This window comes from Oncorhynchus masou, chromosome 10 (assembly GCF_036934945.1).
Source record: "Oncorhynchus masou masou isolate Uvic2021 chromosome 10, UVic_Omas_1.1, whole genome shotgun sequence".
Classification (NCBI taxonomy): Eukaryota; Metazoa; Chordata; class Actinopteri; order Salmoniformes; family Salmonidae; genus Oncorhynchus; species Oncorhynchus masou.
This window is the reverse complement of record NC_088221.1, coordinates 32,603,764-32,625,890: the sequence shown is the minus strand read 5'-3', so window position 1 is coordinate 32,625,890 and position 22,127 is coordinate 32,603,764. Positions and strand designations below refer to the sequence as shown.

Below are 22,127 nucleotides of genomic sequence, written 5' to 3'. Positions count from 1 at the left end.
CGGAGTGTGGTGTCAGGAAAATAACCTCACACTCAACGTCAACAAAACTAAGGAGATGATTGTGGACTTCAGGAAACAGCAGAGGGAACACCCCCCTATCCACATCGATGGAACAGTAGTGGAGAGGGTTTTAAGTTCCTCGGCGTACACATCACAGACACACTGAATTGGTCCACCCACACAGACAGCATCGTGAAGAAGGCGCAGCAGCGCCTCTTCAACCTCAGGAGGCTGAAGAAATTCGGCTTGTCACCAAAAGCACTCACAAACTTCTACAGATGCTCAATCGAGAGCATCCTGTCGGGCTGTATCACCGCCTTGTACGGCAACTGCTCCGCCCACAACCGTAAGGCTCTCCAGAGGGTAGTGAGGTCTGCACAACGCATCACCGGGGGCAAACTACCTGCCCTCCAGGACACCTACACCACCCGATGTCACAGGAAGGCCATAAAGATCATCAAGGACAACAACCACCCGAGCCACTGCCTGTTCACCCCGCTCATCCAGAAGGTGAGGTCAGTACAGGTGCATCAAAGCTGGGACCGAGAGACTGAAAAACAGCTTCTATCTCAAGGCCATCAGACTGTTAAACAGCCACCACTAACATTGAGTGGCTGCTGCCAACACACTGACTCAACTCCAGCCACTTTAATAATGGGAATTGATGTAAAATATATCACTAGCCACTTTAAACAATGCTACATAATATAATGTTTACATACATACATTATTCATCTCATATGTCTACGTATATACTGTACTCTATATCATCTACTGCATCTTTATGTAATACATGTATCACTAGCCACTTTAACTATGCCACTTTGTTTACATACTCATCTCATATGTATATACTGTACTCGATACCATCTACTGCATCTTGCCTATGCCGCTCTGTACCATCACTCATTCATATATCTTTATGTACATATTCTTTATCTCTTTACACTTGTGTGTATAAGGTAGTAGTTTTGGAATTGTTAGTTAGATTACTCGTTGGTTATTACTGCATTGTCGGAACTAGAAGCACAAGCATTTCGCTACACTCGCATTAACATCTGCTAATCATGTGTATGTGACAAATAAAATTTGATTTGATTTGATAACACAAATACATATACACTGATTCACTAAGACAGACAGCCAGACAGCATCAGAGATGCAGTAGGGCTTTAGCCTGGTCTACTCGGTCAATCAACCACACAGACAACAGTACATCAGATACACTCAAGACAAACAGACAGACGGACGGACGGGCGCACACACACACACACACACAGATATCATACAGGGACACATAAAGGATCAAGATGAAAGGCATGGTCCAGAGAGCTGGGGCTATAGGTTAGACGTTAGGGTTTAGCGGTGGGGGCTAAGGGTTCAGGGGTCATAGGTCAGGGTCCAGAGACAGTCCACTCACCCCTCGGGCTGCTGCAGGGCGTTCCTCATGGTTTTGATCTGCTGGAAATGGCAGGACATGTCTGTACTCATCACCATCTCAATCACCAGTGTCCGCAGTTCTCTGACAGACAGACAGGTTAGAGTTAGGTGAAAGAGAAATAGCAGGACATGTCTGTACTTATCACCATCTCAATCACCAGAGTCCGCAGTTCTCTGACAGACAGACATGTTAGAGTAAGGTGAAAGAGAAATGGCAGGGCATGTCTGTACTTATTACTATCTCAATCATCAGGATCCGTAGCTCTCTGGAAACAAACACAGGAGAACCTAGCCACTCCAGCTGTTCTTGGATTCTCAAGGACAAGAACACAGTGTGATGTCTAGCACCACTTCTTCACGACAAACCCCTGTCATTATTATAGCATTTCTATACAGTACCTACTGATTGGAGTGAGCTGTGGAACTTTCCATAATCACTGAATCACAGCCAGAAGGTGATTGACCACCCCTTAGAGCTTGGCTTCTCTCCAGGTTTCTTCCTAGGTTCCTGCATTTCCAGGGAGTTTGTCCTAGCCACCATGCTTCTACATTTGCATCGCTTGCTCATTGGTGTTTTAGGCTGGGTTTCTGTATAAGCACTTTGTGACAACTGCTGATGTTAAAAGGGCTTTATAAATACAGTATCTATACAAAGGTATGTGGACACCCCTTCAAATGTGTGGATTCTGCTATTTCAGCCACAACTGTTGCTGACAGGTGTACACAATTGAACACACAGCCATGGAATCTCCATAGACAAACATTGGCAGTAGAATGGCCTTACTGAAGAGCTCAGTGACTTGGCACAGTCATAGGATGCCACCTTTCCAACAAGTCAGTTCGTCAAATGCCTGCCCTGCTAGAGCTGCCCCGGTCAACTCTAAGTGGTGTTAATGTGAAGTGAAAACCTCTAGGAGCAACAACGGCTCAGCCGCGAAGTGGTAGACCACAAAGCTCACAGAATGGGGTCTTTGAGTTCTGAAGAGCGTAGTGTGTAAAAATTGTCTGTCCTCGTTTGCAACATTTACTACCGAGTTCTAAACTGCCTATGGAAACAACGTCAGCACAAAAACTGTTCGTTGGGAGCTTCATGAAATGGGTTTCCATGGCCGAGCAGCCACACGCACACAAGCCTAAGATCACCATGTGAATACCAAGCGTTGGTGGTGTAAAGCTCGCCGACATTGGACTCTGGAGCAGTGGAAATGCGTTCCCTGGAATGATGAATCACGCTTCATCATTTTGCAGGCCGACAGACTAAACTGGGTTTGGCGGATGCCAGGAGATCGCTAACATGCCTTGCAAAAGTATTCATCCCCCTTGGCGTTTTTCCTATTTTGTTGCATTACAACCTGTCATTTAAATTTATTTTTATCTGGATTTATGTAATGGACATACACAAAATAGTCCAAATTGGTGAAGTGAAATGAAATAAAGAATGGAAAAGGGGTGCATGTACTGTATGTATTCACCCCCTTTGCTATGAAGCCACTAAATAAGATTTGGTGCAAACAATTACCTTCAGAAGTCGCATAATTAGTTAAATAAAGTCCACCTCTGTACAATCTAAGTGTCACATGGTCTCAGTATATATACACCTGTTCTGAAAGGCCCCAAAGTCTGCAACACCACTTGCAAGTGGCACCACCAAGCAAGCGGCACCATGAAGACCAAGGAGCGCTACAAACAGGTCAGGGACAAAGTTGTGGAGAAGTACAGATGAACATCCCATGGAGCACCATTAATTAAATTATGAAAAAATTGAAAGAATATGGCCACAACAAACCTGTCAAGAGAGGGCCACCCACCAAAACTCATTGACCAGGCAAGGAGGGCATTCATCAGAGAGGCAACAAAGAGACCAAAGATAACCCTGAAGGAGCTGCAAAGCTCCACAGCGGAGATTGGAGTATCTGTCCATAGGACCACTTTAAACTGTACACTACACAGAGCTGGGCTTTATGGAAGAGTGGCCAGAAAAAAAGCCATTGCTTAAAGAAAAGAATAAGAAAACACATTTGGTGTTCGCCAAAAGGCATGTGGGAGACTCCACAAACAATATGGAAGAAGGTACTCTGGTCAAATTTAGCTTTTTGGCCATCAAGGAAAACGCATCTGGCACAAACCCAACACCTCCCATCACCCTGAGAACACCATCCACGCAGTGAAGCATGGTGGTGGCAGCATCATGCTGTGGGGATGTTTTTCATCGGCTTGGACTGGGAAACTGGTCAGGAAACCTGTTTCAGTCTTCCAGAAATTTTAGACTGGGACGGAGGTTCACCTTCCAGCAGGACAATGACCCTAAGCACACTGCTAAAGCAACACTTAAGTGGTTTAAGGGGAAACATTTAAATGTCTTGGAATGGCCTAGTCAAAGCCCAGACCTCAATCCAATTGAGAATCTGTGGTATGACTTGCTGTACACCAGCGGAACCCATCCAACTTGAAGGAGCTGAAGCATTTTAACCTTGAAGAATGGGCAAAAATCCCTGTGGCTAGATGTGCCAAGTTTATAGAGACATCCCCCAAGAGTGTGCAGCTTTCATTGCTACAAATGGTAGCTCCACAAAGTGTTGACTTCGGGGGGTGAATAGTTATACACGCTCAAGTTTTCTGTTTTTTTGTGCTGTTTCCTGTTTGTTTCACAATAAAAAATATTTAGCATCTGTACCTCCCTGAACGCATTGGTGGATTAGGAATAATGGCCTGGGGCAGTTTTTCATGGTTCAGGCCAGGCCCCTTAGTTCCAGCAAAGGAAAATCTCAATGCTACAGCATACAATGACATTGTAGTCAATTCTGTGCTTCCAACGTTGTGGCAACAGTTTAGGGAAAGCCCTTTCCTGTTTCAGCATGACAATGCCACTGTGCACAAAGTGAGGTCCATACTGAAATGGTTTGTCGAGGTCTTCACTGGCATGAACAGAGCCCCGACCTCAGCCCCATTGAACACTTTTAGGATGAATTGGAATTGTGAGCCAGGCCTAATCGCTCAACATCAGTGCCTGACCTCACTAATGCTCTTGGGGCCTTAATGGAAGCAAGTCCCCGCAGCAATGTTCCAACATCTAGTGAAAAGCCTTCCCAGAAGATTGGAGGCTGTTATAGCAGCAATAAGGGGACCAACTCCACATTAATGATCATGATTTTGGAATGAGATGAGCAGATGTCCAAATACTTTTGGTCATGTAGTTTGATTGATTGATTGAATGTAACATATTCACTCTGTCATCCAGGTTATATAATAGTCTTGCATTGAAATACACCACACCACATTCGTATCCAAACCTAGAATCAAGGCAAGTATCCAGGTTCTGTTACAGTTCTTTGCCCCTTCGTTCTTTGAAGTGTTGATCTCAATCAATTCATCAAATGCATTTTATAAAAGCCCTTTTTACATCCGCAGTTGTCACTAAGTGCTTTACAGATATCCAGCCTGAAACCCCAAAGCTTGAGGATCTGAGGAGTCTTTCTTAACTCACCGCCAGTCATCTTTTGACAGGTTGACCAGTATGTTCATCTCATCTTCTTGCATAAGTCTGTAGGCAGCACTGACATGGTGGTTCTCCAGGACTGACCGGTCATTGTACAGGATGGCCACCTCTGACCTGGAGAGAGGAAGAGAAGAAGCAGAAGAAGAGGGAAGAGAAGGTGTGATTATTCATTGTGCCACATGGGGCTTCCCAGACTGGATAACTTTACCAGGTAGCCAACTTGTATTGAAACACTACCCCAGTGGGCAAAACTGGTTGAAGCGGAACTCATTCCGACCAGTTTTGAAATGACGATAGTGATTATGAAAGCGATGGTAGCGACTCGAGATGGTAGCGATTTTAGAACATAATCACAGAAGGGGAGTTTGAACAATACCTTCATATTCCATCTCAACACAACAACCCTCATGTCTAAAGGGCCAGAGGCCTTTCTGATCTTTGTTATTAGACTAGAAAGCCCTTGCAGAGGTTTAAACTAAGTGAAGGGTTTAATCTCTCTCCCTCTCTCACACATTCTCACTGTCTCTCTTTCGTTGAAATCCCTTGTTATCACTGAGGTCAATGAGGCAATATTAATGATTCTTATTGTGCACTTCACTTTAATGGGTTGTTTAAATAGGTTGTTTATACGGCCATGTTCGTTTCTTCAGGCTCCATTGGCCTTCATTAGTCAGGGTCAGACGGACTGTCTGTCTGTCTGTCTGTCTGGGAGGCAAGTGGTGTACTAAAAGTACAATACAAGGACATCTTCAGTTTAACATTGGTATTGATAGGATGGAATGAATGGAAATGGCAATAAACATTATTGTTGAGTCATCAATCAGTCTATTAGGTCCATTACTATCAGTGGTACAGTGGCTTAGGAATTAGAATATCTACTGATGGAAGAGTACGGACACACTCACCTGGTCTGAATGTGAAAGTTGTTGGTTGTCCCAGTGTGTTCAAAGTCATGGATAGCTGCAGCAAACACCATGGCTAGAATGTCCAGTTCAGTGAGCCAGTGCTGAGAGAGGGAGAGACAGAGAGAGAGAGAGAGAGAGAGAGAGAGAGAGAGAGAGACAGAGAGAGAGAGAGAGAGAGAGAGAGAGAGAGAGAGAGAGAGAGAGAGAGAGAGAGAGAGAGAGAGAGAGAGAGAGATGGTAACAAGAAACATAATCAGAACCTGTCCTTTGATTTGTGTATGATGCTGGGGGATAATTCTCACCATAATGCCAGTGTGGAGCATCAGATAGTGTGCTGTCTGTGTGACGTCAGCAGCGTGGATGAGGTTGTGGTAGGGGTTTCTGTGTTTGCTGTAGCCCACCTCTAGAGCCTCTACGAAGGTCACCAGAGATGAAACTGGAATCTGGGGAACAACAGGGAGGTTAAGACAGGTAGCCTAGTGGTTAGAGCATTAGACTAGTAACCGAAAGGTTGCAATACCAAATCCCTGAGCTGACAAGGTAAAATTCTGTCGTTCTGCCCCTGAATAAGGCCATTAACCCACTTTTCCTAAGCTGCCATTGAAAATAAGAATTTGTTATTAACTGACTTGCCTAGTTAAAAGAAAAAATAGAAAAAAAGATGACACTGGTATCTGAACAGGGAGGTTGTGACACCAGAGATGACACTGGTATCTGGGTTAGAACAGGGAGGTTAAGACACTTCTATCTGGGTTAGAAGAGAGAGGTTAAGACACTGGTATCTGGGTTATAACAGAGAGGTTAAGACACTGGTATCTGGGTTAGAACAGGGAGGTTAAGACACTGGTTTCTGGGTTAGAACAGAGAGCTTAAGCCACCAGACATGACACTGGTATCTGGGTTAGAACAGAGAGGTTAAGACACTGGTATCTGGGTTATAACAGAGAGGTTAAGACACTTATATCTGGGTCAGAACAGAGAAGTTAAGACATTGGTATCTGGGTTAGAACAGAGAGGTTAAGACACTGGTATCTGGGTTAGAACAGAGAGGTTAAGACACTGGTATCTGGGTTATAACAGAGAGGTTAAGACACTGGTATCTGAGTTAGAACAGAGAGGTTAAGACACTGGTTTCTGGGTTAGAACAGAGAGGTTAAGCCACCAGAGATGACACTGGTATCTGGGTTAGAACAGAGAGGTTAAGACACTTATATCTGGGTCAGAACAGAGAAGTTAAGACATTGGTATCTGGGTTAGAACAGAGAGGTTAAGACACTGGTATCTGGGTTAGAACAGAGAGGTTAAGACACTGGTATCTGGGTTAGAACAGAGAGGTTAAGACACTGGTATCTGGGTTATAACAGAGAGGTTAAGACACTGGTATCTGAGTTAGAACAGAGAGGTTAAGACACTGGTTTCTGGGTTAGAACAGAGAGGTTAAGCCACCAGAGATGACACTGGTATCTGGGTTAGAACAGAGAGGTTAAGACACTGGTATCTGGGTTAGAACAGAGAGGTTAAGACACTGGTATCTGGGTTAGAACAGAGCGGTTAAGACACTGGTATCTGGGTTATAACAGAGAGGTTAAGACACTGGTATCTGGGTTAGAACAGAGAGGTTAAGACACTGGAATCTGGGTTAGAATAGGAAGGTTAAGACACTGGTATCTGGGTTAGAACAGGGAGGTTATGATACCAGAGATGACACTGGTATCTGGGTTAGAACAGGGAGGTTAAGACACCAGAATTGACACTGGTATCTGGGCTAGAACAGGGAGGTTAAGACACTGGTATCTGGGTTAGAACAGGGAGGTTATGATACCAGAATTGACACTGGTATCTGGGTTAGAACAGGGAGGTTAAGACACTGGTATCTGGGTTAGAACAGGGAGGTTAAGACACCAGAATTGACACTGGAATCTGGGTTAGAATAGTGAGGTTAAGACACTGGTATCTGGGTTAGAACAGAGAGGTTAAGACACTGGTATCTGGGTTAGAACAGAGAGGTTAAGACACCAGACTTGACACTGGTATCTAGGTTAGAACAGATAGGTTAAGACACCAGAGTTGACACTGGTATCTGGGTTAGAACAGAGAGGTTAAGACACTGGTATCTGGGTTAGAACAGAGAGGTTAAGACACTGGTATCTGGGTTAGAACATGGAGGTTATGATACCAGAGATGACACTGGTATCTGGGTTAGAACAGGGAGGTTAAGACACCAGAATTGACACTGGAATCTGGGTTAGAATAGGGAGGTTAAGACACTGGTATCTGGGTTAGAACAGGGAGGTTATGATACCAGAGATGACACTGGTATCTGGGTTAGAACAGGGAGGTTAAGACACCAGAATTGACACTGGTATCTGGGTTAGAACAGGGAGGTTAAGACACTGGTATCTGGGTTAGAACAGGGAGGTTAAGACACCAGAATTGACACTGGAATCTGGGTTAGAATAGGGAGGTTAAGACACTGGTATCTGGGTTAGAACAGGGAGGTTAGGTCTGCCTGATAAATTGTAAAGATGGGATGCACTCCCCACCAAAAGAATTGTAAAAATCAAGTATATTCTGTCTTTTAATCAAAGATCACAATTTTAAAAAGACAGAAACAGAAGCCAGAGCTCAAAGTTTCAGCTAGATGAACAACTAGAAGGTGATTGGCTCTGTGCTGGGTCATGGTGGGCCAGTTTCACAACAGACAACCACTAACACGGTGAGTTCCAGGCAACTGGAGAGACAGAAGTGAAATGTTATCACGCACATCACCGACTTCATTACAGAAAATATAATTCATGCACACTCCTGCAATATACTGTATTACATCTGCAAGTTGTTTATTTTTCAAATTGTTGTGTGCGGGAGTTAGCTTTTCTACAATGAAGCAGGAGAGATAAAGAGATGCACGTGTGGGAGCTTTGTGTACATGTACTGTAGCTTGTGTGCAAGCTTAACTTCTATTGCTTAATCAGACTAAGAGCAGAGCACGGCACAGAACACTGCTCTTCCTAAATCCACTGTCCCTAGGCGACTATCTATGGGTGACTATCTGTAGGCAACTATCTATGGGTGACTATCTGTAGGCGACTATCTTTGGGTGACTATCTGTAGGCGACTATCTATGGGTGACTATCTGTAGGCAACTATCTATGGGTGACTATCTGTAGGCAACTATCTATGGGTGACTATCTGTAGGCAACTATCTATGGGTGACTATCTGTAGGCGACTATCTATGGGTGACTATCTGTAGGCAACTATCTATGGGTGACTATCTATAGGCGACTATCTATGGGTGACTATATGTAGGCAACTATCTATGGGTGACTATCTGTAGGCAACTATCTATGGGTGACTATCTGTAGGCACCTATCTATGGGTGACTATATGTAGGCAACTATCTATGGGTGACTATCTTTGGGTGACTATCTGTAGGCGACTATCTATGGGTGACTATCTGTAGGCGACTATCTATGGGTGACTATCTGTAGGCAACTATCTATGGGTGACTATCTGTAGGCAACTATCTTTGGGTGACTATCTGTAGGCAACTATCTATGGGTGACTATCTGTAGGCAACTATCTATGGGTGACTATCTGTAGGCGACTATCTATGGGTGACTATCTGTAGGCGACTATCTTTGGGTGACTATCTGTAGGCAACTATCTATGGGTGACTATCTGTAGGCGACTATCTATGGGTGACTATCTGTAGGCAACTATCTATGGGTGACTATCTGTAGGCAACTATCTTTGGGTGACTATCTTTAGGCGACTATCTATGGGTGACTATCTGTAGGCGACTATCTTTGGGTGACTATCTGTAGGCAACTATCTATGGGTGACTATCTGTAGGCGACTATCTATGGGTGACTATCTGTAGGCAACTATCTATGGGTGACTATCTGTAGGCAACTATCTATGGGTGACTATCTGTAGGCGACTATCTATGGGTGACTACCTGTAGGCAACTATCTATGGGTGACTATCTATAGGCAACTATCTTTGGGTGACTATCTGTAGGCAACTATCTATGGGTGACTATCTGTAGGCAACTATCTATGGGTGACTATCTGTGGGCAACTATCTATGGGTGACTATCTGTAGGCAACTATCTATGGGTGACTATCTGTAGGTGATTATCTATGGGTGGCTATATACAGTAGGTGACTATCTGTAGGTGACTATCTTTGGGTGACTATCTGTAGGCAACTATCTATGAGTGACTATCTGTAGGCGACTATCTTTGGGTGACTATCTGTAGGCAACTATCTATGGGTGACTATCTGTGGGCAACTATCTATGGGTGACTATCTGTAGGCAACTATCTATGGGTGACTATCTGTAGGTGATTATCTATGGGTGACTATATACAGTAGGTGACTATCTGTAGGTGACTATATACAGTAGGTGTCTGTATGTGACCATCTATGGGTGACTATCTGTAGGTGACAATATACAGTAGGCAACTATCTGTAGGTGACCATCTATGGATGACCATCTGTAGGCAACTATCTGTAGGTGACGATCTATGGTTGACTATCTGTATGCGACTATATATATAGTAGGCAACTATCTGTAGGTGACGATCTATGGGTGACTATCTGTATGCGACTATATATATAGTAGGCAACTATCTGTAGGTGACGATCTATGGGTGACTATCTGTATGCGACTATATATATAGTAGGCAACTATCTGTAGGTGACGATCTATGGGTGACTATCTGTAGGCGACTATATATATATATAGTAGGCAACTATCTGTAGGTGACGATCTATGGTTGACTATCTGTAGGCGACTATATATATAGTAGGCAACTATCTGTAGGTGACGATCTATGGTTGACTATCTGTAGGCGACTATATATATATAGTAGGCAACTATCTGTAGGTGACGATCTATGGTTGACTATCTGTAGGCGACTATATATATAGTAGGCAACTATCTGTAGGTGACGATCTATGGGGACTATCTGTAGGCGACTATATATATAGTAGGCAACTATCTGTAGGTGACGATCTATGGGTGACTATCTGTGGGCAACTATCTATGGGTGACTATCTGTAGGCAACTATCTATGGGTGACTATCTGTAGGTGATTATCTATGGGTGACTATCTGTAGGCAACTATCTATGGGTGACTATCTGTAGGTGATTATCTATGGGTGACTATATACAGTAGGTGACTATCTGTAGGTGACTATATACAGTAGGTGACTATCTGTAGGTGACTATATACAGTAGGTGTCTGTATGTGACCATCTATGGGTGACTATCTGTAGGTGACAATATACAGTAGGCAACTATCTGTAGGTGACCATCTATGGATGACCATCTGTAGGCGACTATCTATGGGTGACTATCTATAGGTGACTATATATACAGTAGGCGACTATTTCTGGGTGACTATCTATAGGTGTCTATATATACAGTAGGCAACTATCTGTAAGTGACTATCTATTGGTGACTATCTGTAGGGTGACTATATATATAGTAGGCAACTATCTGTAGGTGACGATCTATGGGTGACTATCTGTATGCGACTATATATATAGTAGGCAACTATCTGTAGGTGACGATCTATGGTTGACTATCTGTATGCGACTATATATATAGTAGGCAACTATCTGTAGGTGACGATCTATGGGTGACTATCTGTATGCGACTATATATATAGTAGGCAACTATCTGTAGGTGACGATCTATGGGTGACTATCTGTAGGCGACTATATATATATATAGTACAACTATCTGTAGGTGACGATCTATGGTTGACTATCTGTAGGCGACTATATATATAGTAGGCAACTATCTGTAGGTGACGATCTATGGTTGACTATCTGTAGGCGACTATATATATATAGTAGGCAACTATCTGTAGGTGACGATCTATGGTTGACTATCTGTAGGCGACTATATATATAGTAGGCAACTATCTGTAGGTGACGATCTATGGGGACTATCTGTAGGCGACTATATATATAGTAGGCAACTATCTGTAGGTGACGATCTATGGGTGACTATCTGTGGGCAACTATCTATGGGTGACTATCTGTAGGCAACTATCTATGGGTGACTATCTGTAGGTGATTATCTATGGGTGACTATCTGTAGGCAACTATCTATGGGTGACTATCTGTAGGTGATTATCTATGGGTGACTATATACAGTAGGTGACTATCTGTAGGTGACTATATACAGTAGGTGACTATCTGTAGGTGACTATATACAGTAGGTGTCTGTATGTGACCATCTATGGGTGACTATCTGTAGGTGACAATATACAGTAGGCAACTATCTGTAGGTGACCATCTATGGATGACCATCTGTAGGCGACTATCTATGGGTGACTATCTATAGGTGACACCAGAAGAATTGACACTGGAATCTGGGTTAGAATAGTGAGGTTAAGACACTGGTATCTGGGTTAGAACAGAGAGGTTAAGACACTGGTATCTGGGTTAGAACAGAGAGGTTAAGACACCAGACTTGACACTGGTATCTAGGTTAGAACAGATAGGTTAAGACACCAGAGTTGACACTGGTATCTGGGTTAGAACAGAGAGGTTAAGACACTGGTATCTGGGTTAGAACAGAGAGGTTAAGACACTGGTATCTGGGTTAGAACATGGAGGTTATGATACCAGAGATGACACTGGTATCTGGGTTAGAACAGGGAGGTTAAGACACCAGAATTGACACTGGAATCTGGGTTAGAATAGGGAGGTTAAGACACTGGTATCTGGGTTAGAACAGGGAGGTTATGATACCAGAGATGACACTGGTATCTGGGTTAGAACAGGGAGGTTAAGACACCAGAATTGACACTGGTATCTGGGTTAGAACAGGGAGGTTAAGACACTGGTATCTGGGTTAGAACAGTGGAGGTTAAGACACCAGAATTGACACTGGAATCTGGGTTAGAATAGGGAGGTTAAGACACTGGTATCTGGGTTAGAACAGGGAGGTTAGGTCTGCCTGATAAATTGTAAAGATGGGATGCACTCCCCACCAAAAGAATTGTAAAAATCAAGTATATTCTGTCTTTTAATCAAAGATCACAATTTTAAAAAGACAGAAACAGAAGCCAGAGCTCAAAGTTTCAGCTAGATGAACAACTAGAAGGTGATTGGCTCTGTGCTGGGTCATGGTGGGCCAGTTTCACAACAGACAACCACTAACACGGTGAGTTCCAGGCAACTGGAGAGACAGAAGTGAAATGTTATCACGCACATCACCGACTTCATTACAGAAAATATAATTCATGCACACTCCTGCAATATACTGTATTACATCTGCAAGTTGTTTATTTTTCAAATTGTTGTGTGCGGGAGTTAGCTTTTCTACAATGAAGCAGGAGAGATAAAGAGATGCACGTGTGGGAGCTTTGTGTACATGTACTGTAGCTTGTGTGCAAGCTTAACTTCTATTGCTTAATCAGACTAAGAGCAGAGCACGGCACAGAACACTGCTCTTCCTAAATCCACTGTCCCTAGGCGACTATCTATGGGTGACTATCTGTAGGCAACTATCTATGGGTGACTATCTGTAGGCGACTATCTTTGGGTGACTATCTGTAGGCGACTATCTATGGGTGACTATCTGTAGGCAACTATCTATGGGTGACTATCTGTAGGCAACTATCTATGGGTGACTATCTGTAGGCAACTATCTATGGGTGACTATCTGTAGGCGACTATCTATGGGTGACTATCTGTAGGCAACTATCTATGGGTGACTATCTATAGGCGACTATCTATGGGTGACTATATGTAGGCAACTATCTATGGGTGACTATCTGTAGGCAACTATCTATGGGTGACTATCTGTAGGCACCTATCTATGGGTGACTATATGTAGGCAACTATCTATGGGTGACTATCTTTGGGTGACTATCTGTAGGCGACTATCTATGGGTGACTATCTGTAGGCGACTATCTATGGGTGACTATCTGTAGGCAACTATCTATGGGTGACTATCTGTAGGCAACTATCTTTGGGTGACTATCTGTAGGTGACTATCTATGGGTGACTATCTGTAGGCAACTATCTATGGGTGACTATCTGTAGGCGACTATCTATGGGTGACTATCTGTAGGCAACTATCTTTGGGTGACTATCTGTAGGCAACTATCTATGGGTGACTATCTGTAGGCGACTATCTATGGGTGACTATCTGTAGGCAACTATCTATGGGTGACTATCTGTAGGCAACTATCTTTGGGTGACTATCTGTAGGCGACTATCTATGGGTGACTATCTGTAGGCGACTATCTTTGGGTGACTATCTGTAGGCAACTATCTATGGGTGACTATCTGTATCTATGGGTGACTATCTGTAGGCAACTATCTATGGGTGACTATCTGTAGGCAACTATCTATGGGTGACTATCTGTAGGCGACTATCTATGGGTGACTACCTGTAGGCAACTATCTATGGGTGACTATCTATAGGCGACTATCTATGGGTGACTATATGTAGGCAACTATCTATGGGTGACTATCTGTAGGCAACTATCTATGGGTGACTATCTGTAGGCAACTATCTATGGGTGACTATCTGTAGGCAACTATCTATGGGTGACTATCTTTGGGTGACTATCTGTAGGCGACTATCTATGGGTGACTATCTGTAGGCGACTATCTATGGGTGACTATCTGTAGGCAACTATCTATGGGTGACTATCTGTAGGCAACTATCTTTGGGTGACTATCTGTAGGCAACTATCTATGGGTGACTATCTGTAGGCAACTATCTATGGGTGACTATCTGTAGGCGACTATCTATGGGTGACTATCTGTAGGCGACTATCTATGGGTGACTATCTGTAGGCGACTATCTGTAGGCAACTATCTATGGGTGACTATCTGTTGGCGACTATCTATGGGTGACTATCTGTAGGCAACTATCTTTGGGTGACTATCTGTAGGCAACTATCTATGGGTGACTATCTGTTGGCGACTATCTATGGGTGACTATCTGTAGGCAACTATCTATGGGTGACTATCTGTAGGCGACTATCTATGGGTGACTATCTGTAGGCAACTATCTATGGGTGACTATCTGTAGGCAACTATCTATGGGTGACTATCTGTAGGCAACTATCTATGGGCGACTATCTGTAGGTGACTATCTTTGGGTGACTATCTGTAGGCGACTATCTATGGGTGACTATCTGTAGGCGACTATCTATGGGTGACTATCTGTAGGCAACTATCTATGGGTGACTATCTGTAGGCAACTATCTTTGGGTGACTATCTGTAGGTGACTATCTTTGGGTGACTATCTGTAGGCGACTATCTATGGGTGACTATCTGTAGGCGACTATCTATGGGTGACTATCTGTAGGCAACTATCTATGGGTGACTATCTGTAGGCAACTATCTTTGGGTGACTATCTGTAGGCGACTATCTATGGGTGACTATCTGTAGGCGACTATCTTTGGGTGACTATCTGTAGGCAACTATCTATGGGTGACTATCTGTAGGCGACTATCTATGGGTGACTATCTGTAGGCAACTATCTATGGGTGACTATCTGTAGGCAACTATCTATGGGTGACTATCTGTAGGCAACTATCTATGGGCGACTATCTGTAGGTGACTATCTTTGGGTGACTATCTGTAGGCGACTATCTATGGGTGACTATCTGTAGGCGACTATCTATGGGTGACTATCTGTAGGCAACTATCTATGGGTGACTATCTGTAGGCAACTATCTTTGGGTGACTATCTGTAGGCAACTATCTATGGGTGACTATCTGTAGGCAACTATCTATGGGTGACTATCTGTGGGCAACTATCTATGGGTGACTATCTGTAGGCAACTATCTATGGGTGACTATCTGTAGGTGATTATCTATGGGTGGCTATATACAGTAGGTGACTATCTGTAGGTGACTATCTTTGGGTGACTATCTGTAGGCAACTATCTATGAGTGACTATCTGTAGGCGACTATCTTTGGGTGACTATCTGTAGGCAACTATCTATGGGTGACTATCTGTGGGCAACTATCTATGGGTGACTATCTGTAGGCAACTATCTATGGGTGACTATCTGTAGGTGATTATCTATGGGTGACTATATACAGTAGGTGACTATCTGTAGGTGACTATATACAGTAGGTGTCTGTATGTGACCATCTATGGGTGACTATCTGTAGGTGACAATATACAGTAGGCAACTATCTGTAGGTGACCATCTATGGATGACCATCTGTAGGCAACTATCTGTAGGTGACGATCTATGGTTGACTATCTGTATGCGACTATATATATAGTAGGCAACTATCTGTAGGTGACGATCTATGGGTGACTATCTGTATGCGACTATATATATAGTAGGCAACTATCTGTAGGTGACGATCTATGGGTGACTATCTGTATGCGACTATATATATAGTAGGCAACTATCTGTAGGTGACGATCTATGGGTGACTATCTGTAGGCGACTATATATATATATAGTAGGCAACTATCTGTAGGTGACGATCTATGGTTGACTATCTGTAGGCGACTATATATATAGTAGGCAACTATCTGTAGGTGACGATCTATGGTTGACTATCTGTAGGCGACTATATATATATAGTAGGCAACTATCTGTAGGTGACGATCTATGGTTGACTATCTGTAGGCGACTATATATATAGTAGGCAACTATCTGTAGGTGACGATCTATGGGGACTATCTGTAGGCGACTATATATATAGTAGGCAACTATCTGTAGGTGACGATCTATGGGTGACTATCTGTGGGCAACTATCTATGGGTGACTATCTGTAGGCAACTATCTATGGGTGACTATCTGTAGGTGATTATCTATGGGTGACTATCTGTAGGCAACTATCTATGGGTGACTATCTGTAGGTGATTATCTATGGGTGACTATATACAGTAGGTGACTATCTGTAGGTGACTATATACAGTAGGTGACTATCTGTAGGTGACTATATATACAGTAGGTGTCTGTATGTGACCATCTATGGGTGACTATCTGTAGGTGACAATATACAGTAGGCAACTATCTGTAGGTGACCATCTATGGATGACCATCTGTAGGCGACTATCTATGGGTGACTATCTATAGGTGACTATATATACAGTAGGCGACTATTTCTGGGTGACTATCTATAGGTGTCTATATATACAGTAGGCAACTATCTGTAAGTGACTATCTATTGGTGACTATCTGTAGGGTGACTATATATATAGTAGGCAACTATCTGTAGGTGACGATCTATGGGTGACTATCTGTATGCGACTATATATATAGTAGGCAACTATCTGTAGGTGACGATCTATGGTTGACTATCTGTATGCGACTATATATATAGTAGGCAACTATCTGTAGGTGACGATCTATGGGTGACTATCTGTATGCGACTATATATATAGTAGGCAACTATCTGTAGGTGACGATCTATGGGTGACTATCTGTAGGCGACTATATATATATAGTAGGCAACTATCTGTAGGTGACGATCTATGGTTGACTATCTGTAGGCGACTATATATATAGTAGGCAACTATCTGTAGGTGACGATCTATGGTTGACTATCTGTAGGCGACTATATATATATAGTAGGCAACTATCTGTAGGTGACGATCTATGGTTGACTATCTGTAGGCGACTATATATATAGTAGGCAACTATCTGTAGGTGACGATCTATGGGGACTATCTGTAGGCGACTATATATATAGTAGGCAACTATCTGTAGGTGACGATCTATGGGTGACTATCTGTGGGCAACTATCTATGGGTGACTATCTGTAGGCAACTATCTATGGGTGACTATCTGTAGGTGATTATCTATGGGTGACTATCTGTAGGCAACTATCTATGGGTGACTATCTGTAGGTGATTATCTATGGGTGACTATATACAGTAGGTGACTATCTGTAGGTGACTATATACAGTAGGTGACTATCTGTAGGTGACTATATACAGTAGGTGTCTGTATGTGACCATCTATGGGTGACTATCTGTAGGTGACAATATACAGTAGGCAACTATCTGTAGGTGACCATCTATGGATGACCATCTGTAGGCGACTATCTATGGGTGACTATCTATAGGTGACTATATATACAGTAGGCGACTATTTCTGGGTGACTATCTATAGGTGTCTATATATACAGTAGGCAACTATCTGTAAGTGACTATCTATTGGTGACTATCTGTAGGGTGACTATATATATAGTAGGCAACTATCTGTAGGTGACGATCTATGGGTGACTATCTGTATGCGACTATATATATAGTAGGCAACTATCTGTAGGTGACGATCTATGGTTGACTATCTGTAGGCGACTATATATATAGTAGGCAACTATCTGTAGGTGACGATCTATGGTTGACTATCTGTAGGCGACTATATATATAGTAGGCAACTATCTGTAGGTGACGATCTATGGGTGACTATCTGTATGCGACTATATATATAGTAGGCAACTATCTGTAGGTGACAATCTATAGGTGACTATCTGTATGCGACTATATATATAGTAGGCAACTATCTGTAGGTGACGATCTATGGTTGACTATCTGTATGCGACTATATATATAGTAGGCAACTATCTGTAGGTGACGATCTATGGGTGACTATCTGTATGCGACTATATATATAGTAGGCAACTATCTGTAGGTGACGATCTATGGGTGACTATCTGTATGCGACTATATATATAGTAGGCAACTATCTGTAGGTGACGATCTATGGTTGACTATCTGTAGGCGACTATATATATAGTAGGCAACTATCTGTAGGTGACGATCTATGGGTGACTATCTGTATGCGACTATATATATAGTAGGCAACTATCTGTAGGTGACGATCTATGGGTGACTATCTGTAGGCGACTATATATATATATAGTAGGCAACTATCTGTAGGTGACGATCTATGGTTGACTATCTGTAGGCGACTATATATATAGTAGGCAACTATCTGTAGGTGACGATCTATGGTTGACTATCTGTAGGCGACTATATATATATAGTAGGCAACTATCTGTAGGTGACGATCTATGGTTGACTATCTGTAGGCGACTATATATATAGTAGGCAACTATCTGTAGGTGACGATCTATGGGTGACTATCTGTAGGCGACTATATATATAGTAGGCAACTATCTGTAGGTGACGATCTATGGGTGACTATCTGTAGGTGACTATATATATAGTAGGCAACTATCTGTAGGTGACGATCTATGGGTGACTATCTGTATGCGACTATATATATAGTAGGCAACTATCTGTAGGTGACGATCTATGGGTGACTATCTGTAGGTGACTATATATATAGTAGGCAACTATCTGTAGGTGACGATCTATAGGTGACTAAGGTCCTGCTCCTCTGCCCAGATATTTTTTGCTGACACATGCCATATCTTACAACACCTGGATAGGTATTTTATATCAGCTTACCACATCATATGTTACAGCAATCTGGTGCCCGACGGCACAGTCCATGCAACGTCTGAGCAGTGGAACACGACCTATCTATAGGTGACTATCTGTAGGTGACATGGCAGAAGTGGCAGACGTGTAAATATGTTTAGGTCGGGTATTGATGGATTCACAAGGTGGACAATATGACTTGGAATAGAGGGTCACTGTTGTATGATCTGTAACACATTACGGCTACAGAAGATTACTACATGCCTCAAGCCCTGCTGTGTGTTCTGGGCCCTGCTCTTAGTTATGTCATATAGTGTTATGTAGTGTTATGTAGCCCTTATGACAGAGCGTTCAAGTAAAGTCCAACCATATGATCATATTAATGAAAAGATTATCCTCAAATTGGGATCAAAGCACAGTAAGTGTCGGTGATATTCTCACCACTCATCTAACAGAGGACATGTACAAACTCTCATCTAAAACCAGACAAAGAGATGAGGACAAAGAACAGAACAGTGTGAGGTACCCAGAGGCCTGTGGTGCAGAACAGACGACAGAGGGAGACACACACACACAGTACCCACGCATGCATGCACTCACAAACAGACCCACACACAATACCCACGCAGGCATGCACTCACAAACAGACCCACACACAATACCCACGCATGCATGCACTCACAAACAGACCCACACACAATACCCACGCAGGCATGCACTCACAAACAGACCCACACACAATACCCACGCATGCATGCACTCACAAACAGACCCACACACACGCACATAGACACACATTTCAGGGACCCTTTTTGGCTCTTGAGCACTACTTTCAGAATTACTGGTTTAAAAGTTTACAAAACCTCTGTTCAATCACTCACACACACAGATAGATGTACTCACATACATAGATAGATGCACTCACACACAGAGATAGATGCACTCACACACAGAGATAGATGCACTCACACACACAGAGATAGATGCACTCACACACACAGAGATAGATGCACTCACACACACAGGACCTGACGTTAATGATCAAGAGAGAGACTGAAGAAAGACTAACCCTGAAGCGGTTGATCAGATCATAGCGGGTGAGCAGTTCGTACACCAGGAACTTCAATGCGTGTTCACTGCTGGCCTCGTGGAGAGCAAACACATCAAAGGACCATTTATCTACATCCTGTAAACAATCAGATGATGGTAGGGATGATGACAGCACAGAATTAAATAGAACATACATTGGGTACTATAAAATAAAACATATTACTTATACACAATAACACATTTTATCATCTCTATGGATTTCAGAATAGGATGATGTTATGATAAGTCAGGTACATTTGTACAGCTGTAATAAAGCCTGTATTCTGTATCATTATGAATTATATGACACAGTTTATTATCCCTGTAGTGTTTTAAAATGGCATCATTCCCATCTCAAGAAAGTATATAAAATCACGAGGAATTCAGCTAAAATCATTGTAATTGAGGAAATCCGTTTCCAAATATACCCACATGTAAAAAGAAAGACGTGATCATGTCTCAGCGTAATCAAAGTATGAAGTGATTGTTATTATATATTATATCATATTTTAAGATTCAATCTCTTTTTGAGCATACTCGTGCTATAATAGTAGTGTTAAACATTTAATTAAAATTATACTTCAGCCCACGACAATCTGCTCTGACAAAAATCAGTCTGAATCTAGCTGCCTACCCTACTGTATAGTAGGCATAGTAGTGGTAATATGATGTACAGTATCAAGCACCTTCAAAGCAGCGATGGCAGCTGGAGGGAACGTCAGCCCAGCCATGTTAGACGTCCGTCTGTACATCCTGAAGACAGATACACAATCATTAGGTAGTTAGACAAAAGACTTGCAATATGCCCAGCGGGCCAAATGGGTTGAAATAATGCTAGAATAATTAGTGCTTGTAATGATTTAATTTAAAGTCAGTTTTGCCTGCTGTGGCAGCTCGTGTACATGTACTTTGTATACATAGAAAACACAGGGACAACAAACACCGGCTGATGATTTCAATTGTATACATCCCTTTATGGTATCAAAATGCTACAGTCACATGAAACACAATACCTCCGTTTTCAACAATAACCAGTAATGGTGGGAGCAACATTAATTACATAAAAAAAACTAAAAGGCAGCAAGGCTTTTGAGAAGGCATTCTTTGTAGATAAAATACTTTTGGACCGGCCAAAGGCTGGGTGTTGAAAGGGGTGCGGGGTGGGATGAGACAGGACTGTTAAATAAGGCCAAAGAAAGACTGGGCTGTGGAAACACAACAAAGAAAGACTGGGCTGTGGAAACAGCAACAAAGAAAGACTGGGCTGTGGAAACACAACAAAGAAAGATTGGGCTGTGGAAACACAACAAAGAAAGACTGGGCTGTGGAAACACAACAAAGAAAGACTGGGCTGTGGAAACACAACAAAGAAAGACTGGGCTGTGGAAACACAACAAAGAAAGATTGGGCTGTGGAAACACAACAAAGAAAGACTGGGCTGTGGAAACACAACAAAGAAAGATTGGGCTGTGGAAACACAACAAAGAAAGACTGGGCTGTGGAAACACAACAAAGAAAGACTGGGCTGTGGAAACACAACAAAGAAAGACTGGGCTGTGGAAACACAACAAAGAAAGACTGGGCTGTGGAAACACAACAAAGAAAGACTGGGCTGTGGAAACACAACAAAGAAAGACTGGGCTGTGGAAACAGCAACAAAGAAAGACTGGGCTGTGGAAACAGCAACAAAGAAAGACTGGGCTGTGGAAACACAACAAAGAAAGATGGGGCTGTGGAAACACAACAAAGAAAGACTGGGCTGTGGAAACAGCAACAAAGAAAGACTGG

General features: G+C 42.7%; 1 protein-coding gene across 3 annotated transcripts in view; it reads right to left on the bottom strand.

Moving 5' to 3' along the window:
• The window catches only part of pde1a (phosphodiesterase 1A, calmodulin-dependent), a 95,555-nt gene that overhangs the window by 3,308 nt on the left and 70,120 nt on the right, over positions 1-22,127 (bottom strand). For all 3 annotated transcript variants that reach the window (XM_064976645.1, XM_064976648.1, XM_064976646.1), the window contains 6 exons: positions 21,026-21,092; positions 20,320-20,436; positions 6,144-6,284; positions 5,842-5,942; positions 4,925-5,050; positions 1,421-1,522 (listed from right to left, as the gene is read on the bottom strand). In XM_064976645.1, the coding sequence (XP_064832717.1) occupies positions 1,421-1,522; positions 4,925-5,050; positions 5,842-5,942; positions 6,144-6,284; positions 20,320-20,436; positions 21,026-21,092 (654 nt within the window). The remainder of the gene's footprint in view (positions 1-1,420; positions 1,523-4,924; positions 5,051-5,841; positions 5,943-6,143; positions 6,285-20,319; positions 20,437-21,025; positions 21,093-22,127) is intronic.